General features: G+C 43.2%; 1 protein-coding gene across 1 annotated transcript; it reads right to left on the bottom strand.

Annotated features, from left to right (window-relative positions):
• Nucleotides 1-7845: 7845 nt before the first annotated feature.
• Prss58 (serine protease 58) lies at nucleotides 7846-11780 on the bottom strand. The gene is made up of 5 exons (XM_027389757.2): nucleotides 11741-11780; nucleotides 10576-10714; nucleotides 10135-10391; nucleotides 8081-8220; nucleotides 7846-7995 (listed from the first exon to the last, which is right to left on the bottom strand). The coding sequence occupies exons 1-5, from the start codon at nucleotides 11778-11780 to the stop codon at nucleotides 7846-7848; spliced, it is 726 nt and encodes a 241-aa protein (XP_027245558.2).
• Nucleotides 11781-15870: the final 4090 nt, after the last annotated feature.

The raw sequence follows: 15870 nt of genomic DNA, 5'->3' as shown, positions 1-15870 counted from the left end.
ATCTGATCTGGAAGCAAGAGGCTTAACCTGGCTCAGTACTGCAAGCTGGGCAAGATAAGGGAGGACAAGGCAGAGCCCTGGAGGGACTGACCTTGGGAGGCAGGAAGGTTAGCCAGGGAGATAACAGGAGTGTAGGAGACACTCTGATTCCAATCTCTGAGGATTAGGCTGAAGAGGGGTCCGTGGGGAACCACCATGACATACAGCTCAGTAAACTGAGAAGGACGCAGGGTCTCTTATCCTGCAGTCTGCTTGGCTGGCCGTAGGAAAGAAACAGGGCTCTCTGGGAAGAGCTAGGAGCCAGTGACTTCAGACCCAAGGGATCTCTTCTCCACCCTCTTCTTCCTGGCTCTTATGGCTCTTAGGGAGCTTATTCAGCTTTAAATAAGGAGATTTATAGAGGCTTGAAGAACTCATTCTTTCTGAAGTAAATGCTCCAGAAAAATGAAGGGTGAGAGTGTTATTGAACTTGGGGGTCAAAGCTGAGTGATACAAGAAATAGGAGGACATTGAGACGATTTTTGATATGGATATGAGGGAGGACATAGCCAGAAGCAGAGACATCTGGGAGAGTCCAGAGTGAACATGACCACTGAGCCAAGCCAAGTGCGGAGAGGGGAAAGGGTGGACAAAAGGGGAAAGTCCAGGTGGGGAAATGACTGGATTATACAGGGAAGGGTAGCTGGGTAAGGGCAGCCCAGCCCCTGGCCTAGAGAAGGTTGGGGTAGGGGAGTGTGAAATGCCACTCATACCCAGTAACGGAGAGGGACTACGGGATGCTGGGAGAACCTGGAGGCCAGGTCTGTGTGTGTTAAATAGGCACCCCAGTTAGCCATTTGCGCTGGGTTTGAGATCTAACAAGCCAGTATGCCAGGTTGGCTGTGTCCACCTGTCCTTAAAGTTAAAAGAGCCAAATCAATGAAAAGTAGAAAAAGGTTTATTTAGTATGGACATCACATTGGAGAAAAGGGAAAAAGATACCCAGTGAACCCTTGAAGTCCTTAAGTTTAGGAAGCCAAGGATAAGCAGTCTAGGTCAAACTATGGTCCTGCCCACCATTGACCCAACATTCCTCAGGCTTGTCAGAGCTGTGTGAAATCTCTTTCCAGGAGACAAGTTCCCACTCTATCTGGTGTCTTTTCCTTCTCCCAGAATGTGTCTCCTGGGGAAATTCCCATTTCTTTGGGGTCCTTTGTTTCAATAACCTGAGAGATTGAAAGGCACAAGTGTCTCTTTAGAATATCTTTATTTCTGCCAGATCAGTTACAAAAAGGGGGATCGTTTCCTTTACTCTGGACAAAGCTCCTATTTTTATTTTGTGTTTGCATTCCTGGAGTCAGGCAGATAAATTGGAGGTGCGTGTCCACTGTCATATTGCCTAATATAACCCTTCAATAGCCTCCACCTGTAGTTGAAGACAGTTTAGTCCCCCGAGAGAGCTGAGACTCAAATTCAAGGCACTTCCAGGAATCACTACTGAGAGGGTTCAGGGCCTAGTCACTCACTGAGTTACTTAGTGAGTGTGTGGTGTGTGGGAGTGAAAAGGATGAAAGGGTGAAAAGGGTGCAGACTTTAGCTTGTGGTTTGCACTTTAAAGATGAGTTATGACAGTGGGTTTCCTGAGCATATCACACCCTTGGAGCTTCAGGCCCAGGACTTCAGCTTCTGGTTGCCACCATACTGGTTTGGACCCTCTTTTCTTGCCTGATTGCCCTGCTGGAGAGAGCCTGAGAGGTCGGGGATGTGGAGGTTTTCTATTCTGTGCCTCTGTGGACTCACCACTTCTGTGACTACAGGTCAGATGGCAACTGAGGATGTCTGAGGGTGGAGGGAGAGAATGAGATGCAGGCCACTTTAGCTAAGAAAGCAGAGAAGCTGTCCCTAACTCCTTTAAGACAGTCATCTTGCACAGCCTCTCTCCGTGGTCAAGGCTTCTGGTCTCAGCAGCCTCGTGTCTGTGTAACTCCTGGATTTTCCTCAGGATTTAGCTCAGTTGGCTACACGTGAGGTTTTTCTAGTCTGCCTACGTTCATCTTGGCCTGTCTGTGTTTCAGACTCCACGGTAACTTTGCTGGAACAGAAGCCTAGGTGGGGTCTGGTACTACGTGGTCAAGCTGTGACCCTGAGCTGTATCTTGAAGGATTCCCAGTACCCCTGGATGAGCTGGTACCAGCAGGATCCTCAACAGCAGCTACAGTGGCTGGTCACTCTGCGGAGTTCTGGGGACAAAGAGGTCAAATCTCTCCCCGGTGCTGACTACCTGGCCACACGAGTCACGGATACAGAGCTGAGGCTCCAGGTGGCCAACGTGACCCAAGGCAGAACCTTGTACTGCACCTGCAGTGCAGACACAGTGGTAAGCTCTGCTGGAGCATTGGAACAAAAACCACACACACAGACGGCATTGTCTTCCAGTCTTCCAGGGCTCTTGTGCAAGCCCTGCTGAATCTTCTTCCTTTCTAGCCGGACTTCCCCACTCCGTGGCCCTAGGAAGAGGTGGGCTCTTCCTGGTTTACCACTTGTTGTTTTTCTGCCTGAGCCACACAGTAACTTAACCTCAGGTTTTGGGGAGCTCAGAGCACAGACTTTGCGTCTTCCACTTGTGAGCTTGGAAGATGTCTCTCATCTTTTCTCTCCTATACTTCTGTTTCGGATTCTGGTGGACACAGGCAGCCACTGTGGCCATCCTAGAAGGCAGCTGTGGAAGCCGAGCCCCCAGCCCACGTGGGCTCTTCCTTCAATAAGGAGCGATGCGGAGCAGCAACACGGAAGCATTCATTAGGCATTAGCGCTTCTTTCCCCAGCGTGCACAGTGAAAGGCAGGCCCAGTGTGATGCCAGTGTCCGTTCCCAATGGCGAGTTGGATTAAAACCCAGAGAAATTTCAAGAGCTCAGGTCAAAGTGGGCTGAATTGAAGCAAGGGCGGCTCCGACTACACCAGTGGTTCTGAACCCACGGATGGCTGCCCCTCTGGAATCTAACAATTCTTTCACAGGGTCCCCTAAGACCATTTGAAAATACAGATTTTTTTACACTATGATTCATAACAGTAGCAAAAATATAGTTATAAAGTAGCAATGGAAATAATTTTATGCTTGGGGTCACCACAACGCAAGGCACTGCACTAGGAAGGTTGAGAGCCTCTGGACCACACCCTTGAAACAAATACCCTTGTTTCTATGATGCCCACTCTGACCTTCCAAACCCAATCTCAACATGTTCTTTGGATCCCTTTATTAGACTAATTTATTTTGTACTAATTATGCTATTTTAAGTAAAATATTGTTTCACCTGCCATTTAACATAGCAAATAATTACAAAAGAAAATTAAAATCTCCTTCCAGTGTCAGACTTTCCAGCTGGAAGCTACTAAATCCAGAATTTTTCCTTGCCAATTATGAGTTTAGTCAAAACAATTACAAAAGAACTGATGAAGACTCTGCCTAAAGAAAATATTTAAAAAAGCAAATCACGTTGAGCCAATCAAATAGCTTAGTTGGCAAAGCATCTGACTTGTAAGCATGAAACCCTGAGGACATGGATTCAATATCCAAAATCCACACTCAGGCTCACACACCCACACGCACACACACAGAAAGGAGGGGCAGAGAGACAGAGACATACTGATCACTAATTGCCCTAAATCAGAGATGTCTTCACTACTGAGCTAATTTGAACTCATCCTGTAGAAAATAAGCCCCTCAGAAAAATATAAGGGTCTAGAGTTTAGGGTTCAGTAAATGTTGGACTAGAAAGCCCAAGTCTGAACTGGATTTACAACCCAAGCACAGTTACCTACAGAGTAAGAAGCAGATCAAGCCGCTCAGCTCAGAATCACAGAGCCAGGCCCGCTGGCTGGCGGCGGCGGAAGGGAGGAGAGAGGATCGGGGAGGAGATGCCAGAGGAAGAAAGGAAGGGAAGGGGAGGAGAAGGGGGGGGCAATGAGAGAGGGAAGACCAAGACGGAGCTAACATGAAGCCTAGGATCCTGAGCCAGATCTGAGGTAACGCTATGACAGTGAGGAACCACCTAGAAAAATTACTGCTTCCTTCATTGGTAGATCAGGTACTTGGGGGGGGGGGGGCTGTTTCCCCTGCTCTGTGGAGACTGAAGGGATCGTTCCACCAGAGGGCACCATTTGCCCATAATTCTCGGTGCTGAAGTTTATTGGGTAGACACACAGGGTTTCCTTCCACATCTGGCTCCCTCATCTATTCCTTCCGATCTTCAGAAGTTCATCTGCCTGTGACTTTCACTTGCCTCACTCTGTAGCTGGCAGGCTAACTTGGGATCCAGAGGCCTGGCCACGGGTTTCTGCTTCTGAACTTTTCTAAAACTGTGTTGTTGAAAAGGACACTTTTCATAAACAAAAGATTTTTTATTTATTTATTATATATACAGTGTTCTGTTTCCCTGTACGCCCGAAGAGGGCACCAGATTTCATTACAGATGGTTGTGAGCCATCATGCCGTTCCATTGCTGGGAATGGAACTCAGGACCTCTGGAAGACTTAACCACTGAGCCATCTCTCCAGCCCCAAAGAAGTACACTTTTAATAAGATTTTTGGACATTCTTTCTAGAATGTTGTCTGTGATGCACACAGAAGCTTTTCCTTCAGAAGCTACACTTGGAGGAATCTTTTCCATCTCCCTGATGTTCACAGTGGCCTTCACTGCTTTTCTGTGACCTGGGTCTGAACTCAGTCTTCACACCCCACTACCTCCCTTCTCACACAGGTGCTCACACTCACACACAGCAGGAAAGGGAAATAATTACCACGATGTCTGCCCTGCTGACCGCACGACTTCACACCTACATCCCATGTGTTCTGCGTCAAAATCGGGAGGGAAATTTAGGGCACACAGGTCAGATTGGGCTAAAAAGCAGAGTCACAGTCCTAGGCATATATAGTTATCCATCTAAACAACTGAATAACAGGAGGGAGGGGACCTCAGATGGCAGGAGCTAGTGAGGGCTTGTGTCTGGTACGGGACAGGTGGGTGAGGTAAAGATGGACCACAGATGGGACATTGGAGTTGAAGGACTTGCAGTTCCAATGAGAGACTGGGATGCCTGCAAGTAAAAGCTGTCTGGATAGTTCATGTCCCTGAAGACCTTGGTACAGAACCCTTCCTTAGCGTTTTCTCCACTACAGCCATAGATTCCGAATAGAAAGTATTTTTTTCATTTAAAATAATATTTTTATTAATTACTTGAGAATTTCACACAGTGTATTTTATCACACATCATATATATTGAGAATATATATATATATATATATATATATATATATATATATATCCTCAAATTCGGGACCCTCCTGACTTAGTATTCAGAGAGCTGTGATTACAAATGTGTATCACTGCTTCTGGTTCTAAAAAGGGGTTAGGATAGGGGGCTGGTGGGGGGCAAGGGAGGAGGGGAGGGAAAGGGAACTGGGATTGAGATTGTTTCTAATTTAAATTTTAAAAAGAAAAAAAACAAAAACCCCAAACTGTTTGCTTTATAATTTTCTTAGCTCCTCTTTTACATTCAAGGAGTCCTCTTTCTATCATCCTGGGTCAAATGAAGCCAGAGCATATTTTGCCCAATTATATCAGAATATTCATTGGCTCTGTGATTCTGATTTTGTGTAGTTTAAAATAATCTCTCCTCTGGTCAAGTGCTATATTTGAATATTTGTGTCTTCTCCAAGATTTTTGTTGACTCTCACTGAAGTGAGGTGGTGTTACAGGTGGGCTCCATCTTCACAGATGTGAGTAGGATCTTATAGAGGGGCTTCAAGGAACTAAATGGATGCTCTTTTTTAATTTTACCATTATGCATCCTGCCATTTGAGGATGTAGCAAAAATTTCATTACCAGACATCTGTATAAGTTGAAAGTTTTTAAGTTTCCTGTCCCATTTAAAAATTAATAATCCCAAGTGAATTAAGACAATAGATACAAGGAAATGGTCACATGTATTCCCAATCAGCCCTTGAGAGAGATCTGAGCAAAGAATGGGTATGTTTTGCCTTCGGTATGTTAATACTATTCTGCATGACTTCAGTAAGCAGTCTTATTCATTTTCACAACCCACAAGTGTCACCGGTCTCATCTTAAACCACAGTAAAACATAGGACCAGAGAAGTATGCTGACTATTTGTATTTTTCCACCCTTAGTCACTTCCACTCTTGATTTGCCCTCATGACGTAGGCATTTTACCTTCCTTCTCACTAAATTGATCTCCAGTAAAGGAAGTCATAGAGCTTATGGTAAGACAGACAGATGACACACACACCTGTGCAATTCAGACGCCTCTGCAGCAGTGTGTCCTGCTGAAGTTCTCATGGTTGCTTACACTGAAAAACATTTTTGGGTGGTGAGATGTCACGAGATCAATTCTTCTTGTTTTTTCCCATAACTAAAATTTTGCTTTATAAAACATATGGTGGTGAAGCTCTCATGTTTGCATTTAGAAATTGAGACACACAGTTTTAGTTCCAGGAACTCTTAGGTGAGGCTTAGGCAGTTTGGAGGTTTCAGAACCCCTGAGAGGATGCGATTTGCCTCAGAGTTTTCTGTACTGAAAGTCATCAGTGGTCTACTTGTAGTGGCTACAGAGTCTTTGCTTGTGCCTTTACACCTTCAGTCAACTGGCCAAAGAAAACTCCCCCATGAAAAGCTGTCAAATGAGTGACCTTTATTCAAGTCTGGTATTAAGAGTTGTGTAGTCGCCGGGCGTTGGTGGTGCGCGCCTTTAATCCCAGCACTCGGGAGGCAGAGGCAGAGGCAGAGGCAGGCGGATCTCTGTGAGTTCGAGGCCAGCCTGGTCTCCAGAGCGAGTGCCAGGATAGGCTCCAGAACTACACAGAGAAACCCTGTCTCGAAAAAACAAAACAAAACAAACAAACAAAAAAAGAGATGTGTGGTCGTTAGGCCAAGCTTGAGCTTGGGGACTCCTGCTGAGGAGAGGGAGGAGGGATTGTAGCAGCCAGAGGGGGTCGGTGGCATCACAGGAAGATCCACAGAAACCCAGAAACCGATTACTAGGCTCATGGGAACTCACAGAGTCTGAACCAACAACCAGGGAGCCTGCATGGGGCCTACCTAAGCCCTTTGCACATGTGTATCAATTGTGTAGCTTGGTCTATTTGAGGGTCTCCTGGCAATGGGGGCAGGGGCTGTTGTTGGTGCTTTGCATGGCTCTTGGGAACCTATTCCTCTCTCTGGGTCACTTTGTCCATCCTGAATACAAGAGGATGTGCTTGATCCTACTGCAGCTTGATACCCATTCTTTGCTGATGCCCATGGGAGACCTGTCCCTTTCTGAGCATATATGGAGGAGGGGTGCATTGAAGGTGAGAAGTAAGGGGTCAGAGTGGGAGGAGAAGGGGGAGGGGATATTGTAGTCAGGATGTAAATTAAATTAAATTAAATTAAAAAAGAGTGGTGTGGATATGGGATTTAATTCAGGGCCTCTCACAGTCCCCGTCTTTAAGGGCTTACTTTGATTGATTCCTCTATTACCTAATTCACTGTGAGACAACCTTTTCCCAAATGACGTGTTAACTTTCTGAAAATGTCTACTTTTGTGGTAACAGTAGAGTCTGGTATTCCCAAATGATCGGGAATTGGCCCCCTTTCAATAATTCTATAATCAGCTAGATTGAGAAATGGTAAGTCTTGAGTTCCCCATTTTTAGTGATGGGGAGAGCGAAAGGGCTTGGTGAGCGATTGCTAAGTCTCTGAGTGTGTAGATGAAGCAACTGCAGTGCTCATCACAGCCCAGTGAGCCCATTTGTTTAATTGTGAGGTCGGATGTGGGCACATGTTTCGTCAGTTCTTCCTGTTGTGGGAGCTCAATTATTTTCTATAGTATCTTCAATCCAGGGCATGAAGTGAAAAATGCTAGCATAGATGCCAACATCAGCTCTGAGAACACAGCCATCTGCATAAGACAGAATTCCATACAGTACACCATTGCAGACTGCTGGGGCAGCTGACACTTCCTACCAGGAAAGAGAAAACCAGGTCATCTTTCTGGTCGAAGACAAGAAATTGAATGAGGAAAACAAGGCATTGAGAATACATTACCTTGCAGGGCAGCCTTCGTCCCGGCACAATGCCCACACAGATCATGTTTTCTTTGATGTCATAGGCTTTATAGCCATTACGACACTCAGTCTTGGAGATTACAGAGATGTTCACAGTCTGCAGTGAGTCAGGTTCCTTGGCTAAAGGAAAGAGAGAAGTCATACTTGGCAGGAGTTCTCCTAAGTACTAAAGCTTCCTCTTGCTTTCCTCTATTGTCAACACTTGCTCTATTGTCAGGAAAAGAGTTCAAATGAGAACCAAGAAATTTAGACATTAAGCTTACAGGTAATTATCAAATTAAAAGCTTGTCATAATGCAAGTGTCCTCCTCCTTAGGAGGGTAGTTTGTATGTGTGAGACATTGCTGCAACAAAATGAAACAAATTGCTTTAACATTTGCCTGGAAATCTAAACATTTGGAGACTCTTTTTTGTCATAGAAGCCTTAGAGCTCGAAGGAACTTAGAAATGCAGAGTCTAATTTCCTATCTGTCAGGTGGTAAAAGTAATTATCTGGTAAGTAAATTATGAAATAATCATAACAATAATAAATAAAAATATTACTCAAGACACTAGTAAAAGGAAAGGAAAACCAATCAGCCTAGGTGGTACAGTAGGATTTAACACCATGTATTATGGTTTCTAATTCAAGCTCTTTCTTTTACATCAAAGACTCACAAGCATTGCTAATCATGCATACCCATCAGAAAGGGTTTCTAGGCCAGGAGGTGGTGGAGCATGCTTTTAATCCCAGCACTCAGGAGGCAAAGTCGGGTGGAACTTTGTGAGTTCGAGGCCAGCCTGGTCTACAGAGTGAGTTCCAGGACAGACTCAAATGCTACACAGAGAAACCCTGTCTCCAAAAACAAAACAAAAAAGGAAAAAAGACAAAGAAAGGGTTTCTAAGGGAGAGGGAGGGTAGGGGAAGAGAGGCAGAGGGGGAGTTGGAGGAGGGACTGGGAAGAGAGGGATAGGGAAACTTCAGTTAGGATGTAAAATAAATAAATAAATAATAAAACAAGAACAAAACAGAGCAACCTCCCGAAACAAACAAACAAACAAACAACCCCCCAAACAACAACAGAAAGAACCTATTTCTAATCTGGTGTAGAATGAGAATAATGACTATAATATCCTCTCTCTAGAGATGCTCTGCTTAGAGATTCTTGGGTAAAAATTCTATATTTTGAGTTTTTTGTGTCTTAATTTGAATATGTGTTACTGCTAAATATTTATTTGAAAATGACTCTAATTTTCAAAGTAAACATTGAGCTCCTTTGCTTTGTTTTCAGGTACAATAAAACTTTCACAGTCCATGTTTCTTTTGAGGGTTATTTGAGAAGTGTTTACTTCAGGAGTTTGACCAAAATAAGGTACATGCTTTTTGTGGGGAAGTCATTTTTCTTTTTTATACACAGTGAGTGTAACTCTGATTGTCATTTTCTGGTGCTGATATTCAAAATTTATTGTTCTAGGAATTTTGTGTTTTGAAGTACACGCTATATTATTATTTATTACAGTTACTCTACTCTACAATCAAACACCAGGCATCTAGTGATCAGCTTTTCCCCCTTCCTTCTCCCTTGTCTTCAGGTATTTCTTCTCAAGCCTGCCTAGTAATGCTCTGTCTGAATTACCACAATATTATGGATTTATCTTATATTTGATATTTATGTGTTTCAGCTTTCAAGGGTGTGAGCTCATTCTTTGCTTTAAATGGTATGAAAACTCTTGCTAGAGTGTTGTATTTCATTTTAGAGGGAAGAAGATTGAAGCTCTGAGACAAAAGGAAGTTATATTTCAGATCAAGTTAGGCCTAGACATAGAAATATATTCTCATTAAAACTATTTCTTTCATCTTTATAAGTAAATATTAATTTATAAGATAGAAAGGCATAGCTGAGAAAAGGCTTGAAAATCGTCCAATGAGATGGAGGAAAAGGAGTGCCAAAGCTTGAAGAAAATCCTATGGCAGAGAATGGAAGCTCAGAGGATAGTCCAGTTGTGGGAGAACACCGGCAAAGTCATAAGTCATCACTTAGGGCCATGAACTCACTGGTGTCACATAGATTGTAGCTCCACGTAGAGACAGAACACATGGTATCCTCAGGGATGATGTGCTGTGGCAGTTCCACCATTCGTATATAGTTGTTGGGTTGAATTGTTCTCTTTAGTTTGATTAACATGAGGTCATATGAGATAGAAGAGATTGAGAAGCGCGGATGGTGGATCATTTTCTCATAGCCAGTCACTTCCACATTCTTTTCAGTGTTGTCTGATGGATTTGTAAGGCCAAGAATCACCCGAAGCTTCCTAGAATGATAGGGATGTTCATAAAAATACTTTATCAATGTTTATGCAATCATTAGCCTTCCCCAATGAACATTCCCTGAAGATCGTCTATGTCGCATTCACTGAGAGTCATATGCAGGTGGCTGAGTCTATATCTAACCTGAGAACTCATGCAGCAAAATGGTCTGAAGTTCTTATCACTCACGGTAAATTGCAGTGTGCAGCTGTGAGCACCCAAAGAGGATGGATCAGGACCCCAGTGCAGGGCAAGTAGTCAGATTTCAGGTAGACCAAGTAGGGGGGGGTGCCACCAGCTATGTGGTCTGGATTATAGGCAAAGGCACCTGGAAAGAGAGGGATAGGATATTTTCATTAATCACCAAGGAAACCTCTGAATAAAAAGTCCAAAGCAATAACAAAGCAAAAATCAAGTTATTGCACCCTTCTCTTCAATCATACTTAAATGGGGAATCAAATTTTTAATCGACTTACTCTATTTAGAAGAAAATGACAAGGGATAGAAACACCTACTTTAAAATGAGATATTGTTTATCATTTTAGTGTAAATAAACATTTCTCAATTTGAAATGTCAATTCTCTTAGGAAGAGAGAGGGCCTAGGTTGGTCCCATGGATGCTTCCCAACTGTTGGTTCAGAGTTCATGAGCTTTCATGAGCCAAGGTCAGCAGCCCCTGTGGCTTCTCCCATAATGAACTCCCTGGCTTGTACAATCCCGCTTCCCTTTCTTCAGCAAAATTCCCGGAGCTCAGCCCAGTGCTGGCCTGTGGATCTCTGCATCTGCTTCCATCAGTTACTGCCTAGAGAATCTCTGATGACGGAGCAGTTACCAATCTGATTATAGTAGATGCCCAGTTCAGGAATCCTCTCCACTATAGCTAGGAGTCTTAACTGGGGTCATCCTTGTGGATTCCTGGGGTTTTCCCTAGCCAGGTTTCTCCCTAACCCCCAAACTGCTTCCCTATCAAGGATGTATCTTCCATAATTCTGTCCTTCTGTCCCACCTCCCACTGGGCCTCCAGCACCCAGCCCACCCAACCTGCTCCCTCAAGTTCCCATCCCATTATCCCCCCATCCCATACCCCCAGTTCACAATCACTAATGTGGAATGGATCTCATGTAGGTGTGTCAATGTCCATGCTTCCCCCAAAGTACATAAGCAATCAACTTGAAGTGGAGAAGGCAGGTGTTGTCACAGAGAGTAACTAAACTGGGTAGGAACAGTGGCAGTGCTGAGAGAGAGAATCTGTCATGCACTAACTCTGAAAAGATGCCTCCAACATTTTTTCTGTCTTCCATGTCTTCCCAGGGACTCCTCTTTGGGAAACAGAGACAGATATGCAGGTACTCACCGAGCAGGGTTGAAAGAATATAAAAGAAGACAATCTTCATCATGATGTTGAAAGCCTTTTTCTGAGATGGAGTTTAGTGTTTCTGTAAATAATGAAGAAGAGAGAAGATGAAGTACAAGTGATAAACAAGAGAGAGATCTAGGTGAGAAAATAAATGGGTGAATTATTTCCATGGCAGGGTTGGTATTCCCATCTGAGTACAGAGTGGTGTTGGGGGAAGGAACAACTTATTCTGAACTTGGTCTCTCACGCTGTCTAGAGCTGAGTTTTGTCTTTCTTTGAAGAAGTTACTTAGTTCAAGAGAGATGTTCACAATGTCTCCATAGGTCCCTGTTCTTTGATTTGTGCAGGCAGGCTGCTCTCTGAGCTGTGTTCATGATACAGACCCCTCCTGTCTCTATGATGCTGTGACATTTTGTGACACTGGTATTTATCTGTGTTCTGGTACTAAAAGCCTTAAGAGGGTACTGAAAGTCTCTTTGTAATACTTGGGCCATCGTGATATTATTGATTCACATATTTTTAAACAAGCAGTCATCATTTTAAACCACATAGACTTCACCAGAACTGGAAAATGTTTTATTTTTTGGGGATTCATACTTCCAAAGTTTCCATTTCTACCTTCAAGGAGCTCCCAAGCTGGAAAAAGTGATAGGTAGTAAAACACACACACACACACACACACACACACACACACACACACACACACACACTTACTTACAGGCACTATCCTGCAATGATGTGAGTCCCTGAAACAATGATATGGTATGTTTGTGAAACTAAAATCAACTGTAGGAAGGTAATTGTTAAGGAATTAGCTGGAGCTGTAAGGAGGAATAGGGCAGGGAAGCCTTTCTTGTACAAGTCTTTAGAACATGCTGTAAGAGTTGTGTCAGCTGAGATCAACAATTAATAAATGGGGCCTCCTGAAACCAGAAGCTTCTGTAAGGCAAAGGACACAGTCAACAAGACAAAACAATGGTCTGCAGAATGGGAAACGATCCCCACCAACCTCACCTCTGGAAGAGGGCTGATCTCCAAAATATACAAAGAACTCAAGATATAAGACCCCAAACCACCAAATAATCCAATAAAAAAAATGGGCTCCAGAACTAAATAGAGAATTCTCAACAGAACAATCTCAAATGGCTAAAAGGCACTTAAGGAAATGCTCAACATTCTTAGTCATCAGAGAAATGCAAATCGAAACAACTCTGAGATACCATCTTATACCTGTCAGAATGGTTAAAATAAAAAGAAAATACCACCATTGACGCTTTATGCTAGAGAGGATGTGGAGAAATGGGAACACTTTACCACTGCTGATGGGAGTACAAACTTGTACAGCCACTTTGAAAAACAGTATGGTGGTTTCTCAGGAAAATGGGAATCTGTCTACTTCAAGACCTAGCAATTCCACTTTTGGTCATATACCCAAAGGATGCACATTCATACAACAAGGACATCTGTTCAATTATGTTCATAGCAGCATTATTTGTAATAGCCAGTACCTGGAAGCAATCTAGATGCCCCCAATAGCAGAATGAATAAAGAAAATGTGGTACATATACCCAGTGGAGTATTACTCAGTGGTAAAAAAACAAAACAAAACAAAACAATGACATGTTGAAATTCACAGGCAAATGGATGGAACTAGAAGAAACCATCCTGAGTGAAGTAACCCAGTCACAGAAAGACAGGCATGGTATGTACTCATTCCCAAGTGGATATTAGACATAGAGCAAAGGATCACCAGCCTACAATCCACACCTCCAGAGAAGTTAGGAAACATGGAAGCCCCCAAAGAGAGACATACATGGTTCCTGGAGAAGGGGAAAGGGACAAGATCTGAGTAAATTGGGAGCATGGAGGGAGAGACAAAGAAACTATGGTGAGGAAGTCCAGCTGTTGCCCACTTTTCTAATCACTACAGTGTAAGAACTTGTAGCAGTGTTCTGCCAGCAGGGCCCTGTGAAGTGTAAGCACAGGAGATGAATTTTTCCGGGAGCTTGATTAAATGAATAATTGCTTTCTTTTCTGTGAACTGTGAACTTAGGAAAACTGAGGCACAAAAACGCTGTGTTAAAGACTTGTATGCTGTGACAGAAAATAATACAAATCTATACCATGTGCTGGTACTTTAGATTTTTGTTACTTAGTGGGAATAGAGATGAAGCTTTCGATCTCCTAGGCCATAGTACAAAGGGGAGACATGCATTAAGATTTACTACCCTGTCTGATATCACCATATGGTGGGTAAAGCGAGGCAGAGACTCAAGAAATAGTGTCTCTGAGAGGAAGGGATACACTCTACAGGGAAATTTTATGACTACAAGGGTGGGAAGCAGTAAGAAAACTGGGAAAAATTGGGTAGAAGTCTCTGTGAAGATGGGCCAGGGCTTAGAAGAAGAACGACACAGAAGGACTAATAGGAGGATCCTACAAAACAAATCAAAACAAATTTAGAAAATCTGTCACAAGAAAGCAGATCTAGGAAGCAGGTGCTTGTTGTCCATATTTTAACTGAGGTTTGTCTAGTTTGAAGGATGGCAGAAGAAACTAAGAGGGGTGAGAGTAAGAATTGAAAGTTATTTTAACAGCTCTTTTTGAATTTTTAAAAAGTATTTTTTTTATGTTTTGATATTATGATATAACATCATTCTCCCTTTCCCTTTCCCTTTTCTCTCTCCAAGCCTTCCCATATACTTTTCTTTGTTCATTTTTACATTTATGGCCTCTTTTTAACTAATTGTTGCTATCTGTTGTCCACCCACCCACCCACCCACCCATCCATCCATCCATCCATCCATCTATCTACCTATCTACCTATCATCTATCTATCCATCTATCTATCTATCTATCTATCTAATCTATCTATCTACTTATCATCTATCTATCCATTTATCTATCTATTCCTAAAAACACAGATCCAACCTGCTCAGTTTGTATATTACTTGTATGTATATTTTTCAGTACAGAAAACCATACCAAAACAAAATGTATAGATGTGGAGTCCAGTTCCAAAGGATACTTACAACTCCTACACCTAAGACTCAGGAAGCATTGATTCAGATGGGGAAGAAACATTCTAAGAGACAGAGTTTGGGTCTCCTAGGAATGTTAGAATCTCTAGCTATAGTTTCATCAACATGATGACCTACACTTGACAGCTACTGGTTACTCCCAAGATATAAACACCACCATTTCACTATTGCGAATATCTTGGAGGGCTTGTCATTATAGTGGTTCCTAAACTTTACACGTAGATAGGACTGTTCGTTGCTTTTATCCTTTGGAAGCTCCTATCACTTCTTCTGATACTATGAGTGCTAGTCTTAAGTGAAGAAGCTTATAGGTTTGTTCTAGCTTGATTCTTCCAAGTCCTGTGTCAGGGGTGTATAATGTTTTTAGGCATTTGCCTTGCCTGACACTGGGACTTTTGTTAGTGTATGACTCTTGGGGGAAGCAATATCACTTCATGTGGTATAACTTCTTTTAAATTATCTATGTACACAAAGAGAGACAAACACACACATATGCATTTTTAGTGAACTTATAAAATAATTTTTCTTATGTTTTTTTATCAAACATACTTAGTGTTATTTAACTCTCCGTCCTCCTTCTGTGTTATCCTCTCTTCCTTCTGATAAGCTGTATCCTCCATTTCCTCCTTTCCCTTCATAACACTTATGTCCTACTATCGTCTGTTTTTAATTTAAATTAGTAACAAGCTTGCTTCACCTGTCAATCCCAGCTCCCTTTCCCTCCTCTCCTCCCCGAGCCTCCACTACCCTCCCAAACCTCTACCCCACCCCCATCCACTCCCCACGGAGGTTGAAGCCCTCCATGGGGGAATCTCCAAAGTCTGTCACATCATTTGGAGCAGGGCCTAGGCCCTCCCCAATGTGTCCAGGCTGGGAGATTATCCCTCTATGTGGAATGCGCTCCCAAAGTCCATTCGTGTGCCATGAATAAATACCGATCCACTACCCAAGGCCCCATATATTACTGAGGCCTCCTCACTGACATCCACGTTCAGGGGGTCTGGATCAGTCCCATGCTGGCCTCTCAGCCCCCAACCTGGGGTCATGAGCAACCCCTTGTTCAGGTCAGCTGTTTCTGTGGGTCTC

This window comes from Cricetulus griseus (assembly GCF_003668045.3).
Source record: "Cricetulus griseus strain 17A/GY chromosome 1 unlocalized genomic scaffold, alternate assembly CriGri-PICRH-1.0 chr1_0, whole genome shotgun sequence".
NCBI classification, from domain to species: Eukaryota; Metazoa; Chordata; class Mammalia; order Rodentia; family Cricetidae; genus Cricetulus; species Cricetulus griseus.
Note: the sequence above shows the minus strand (reverse complement) of the source record. Positions and strands in the feature narration are given on the sequence as shown.

Bases quoted from the DNA above. Each gene is read 5' to 3' on its own strand.
- Prss58 (XM_027389757.2), bottom strand. From the start codon at position 11,780: ATGAAGATTGTCTTCTTTTATATTCTTTCAACCCTGCTCG. The intron at 10,715-11,740 runs GTGAGTACCTGC...CTCTCTTTCCAG, and splicing joins TATTCTTTCAACCCTGCTCG to GTGCCTTTGCCTATAATCCA. The intron at 8,221-10,134 runs GTGAGTTCATGG...TCTTTCCTTTAG, and splicing joins CTACAATCTATGTGACACCA to CCAAGGAACCTGACTCACTG.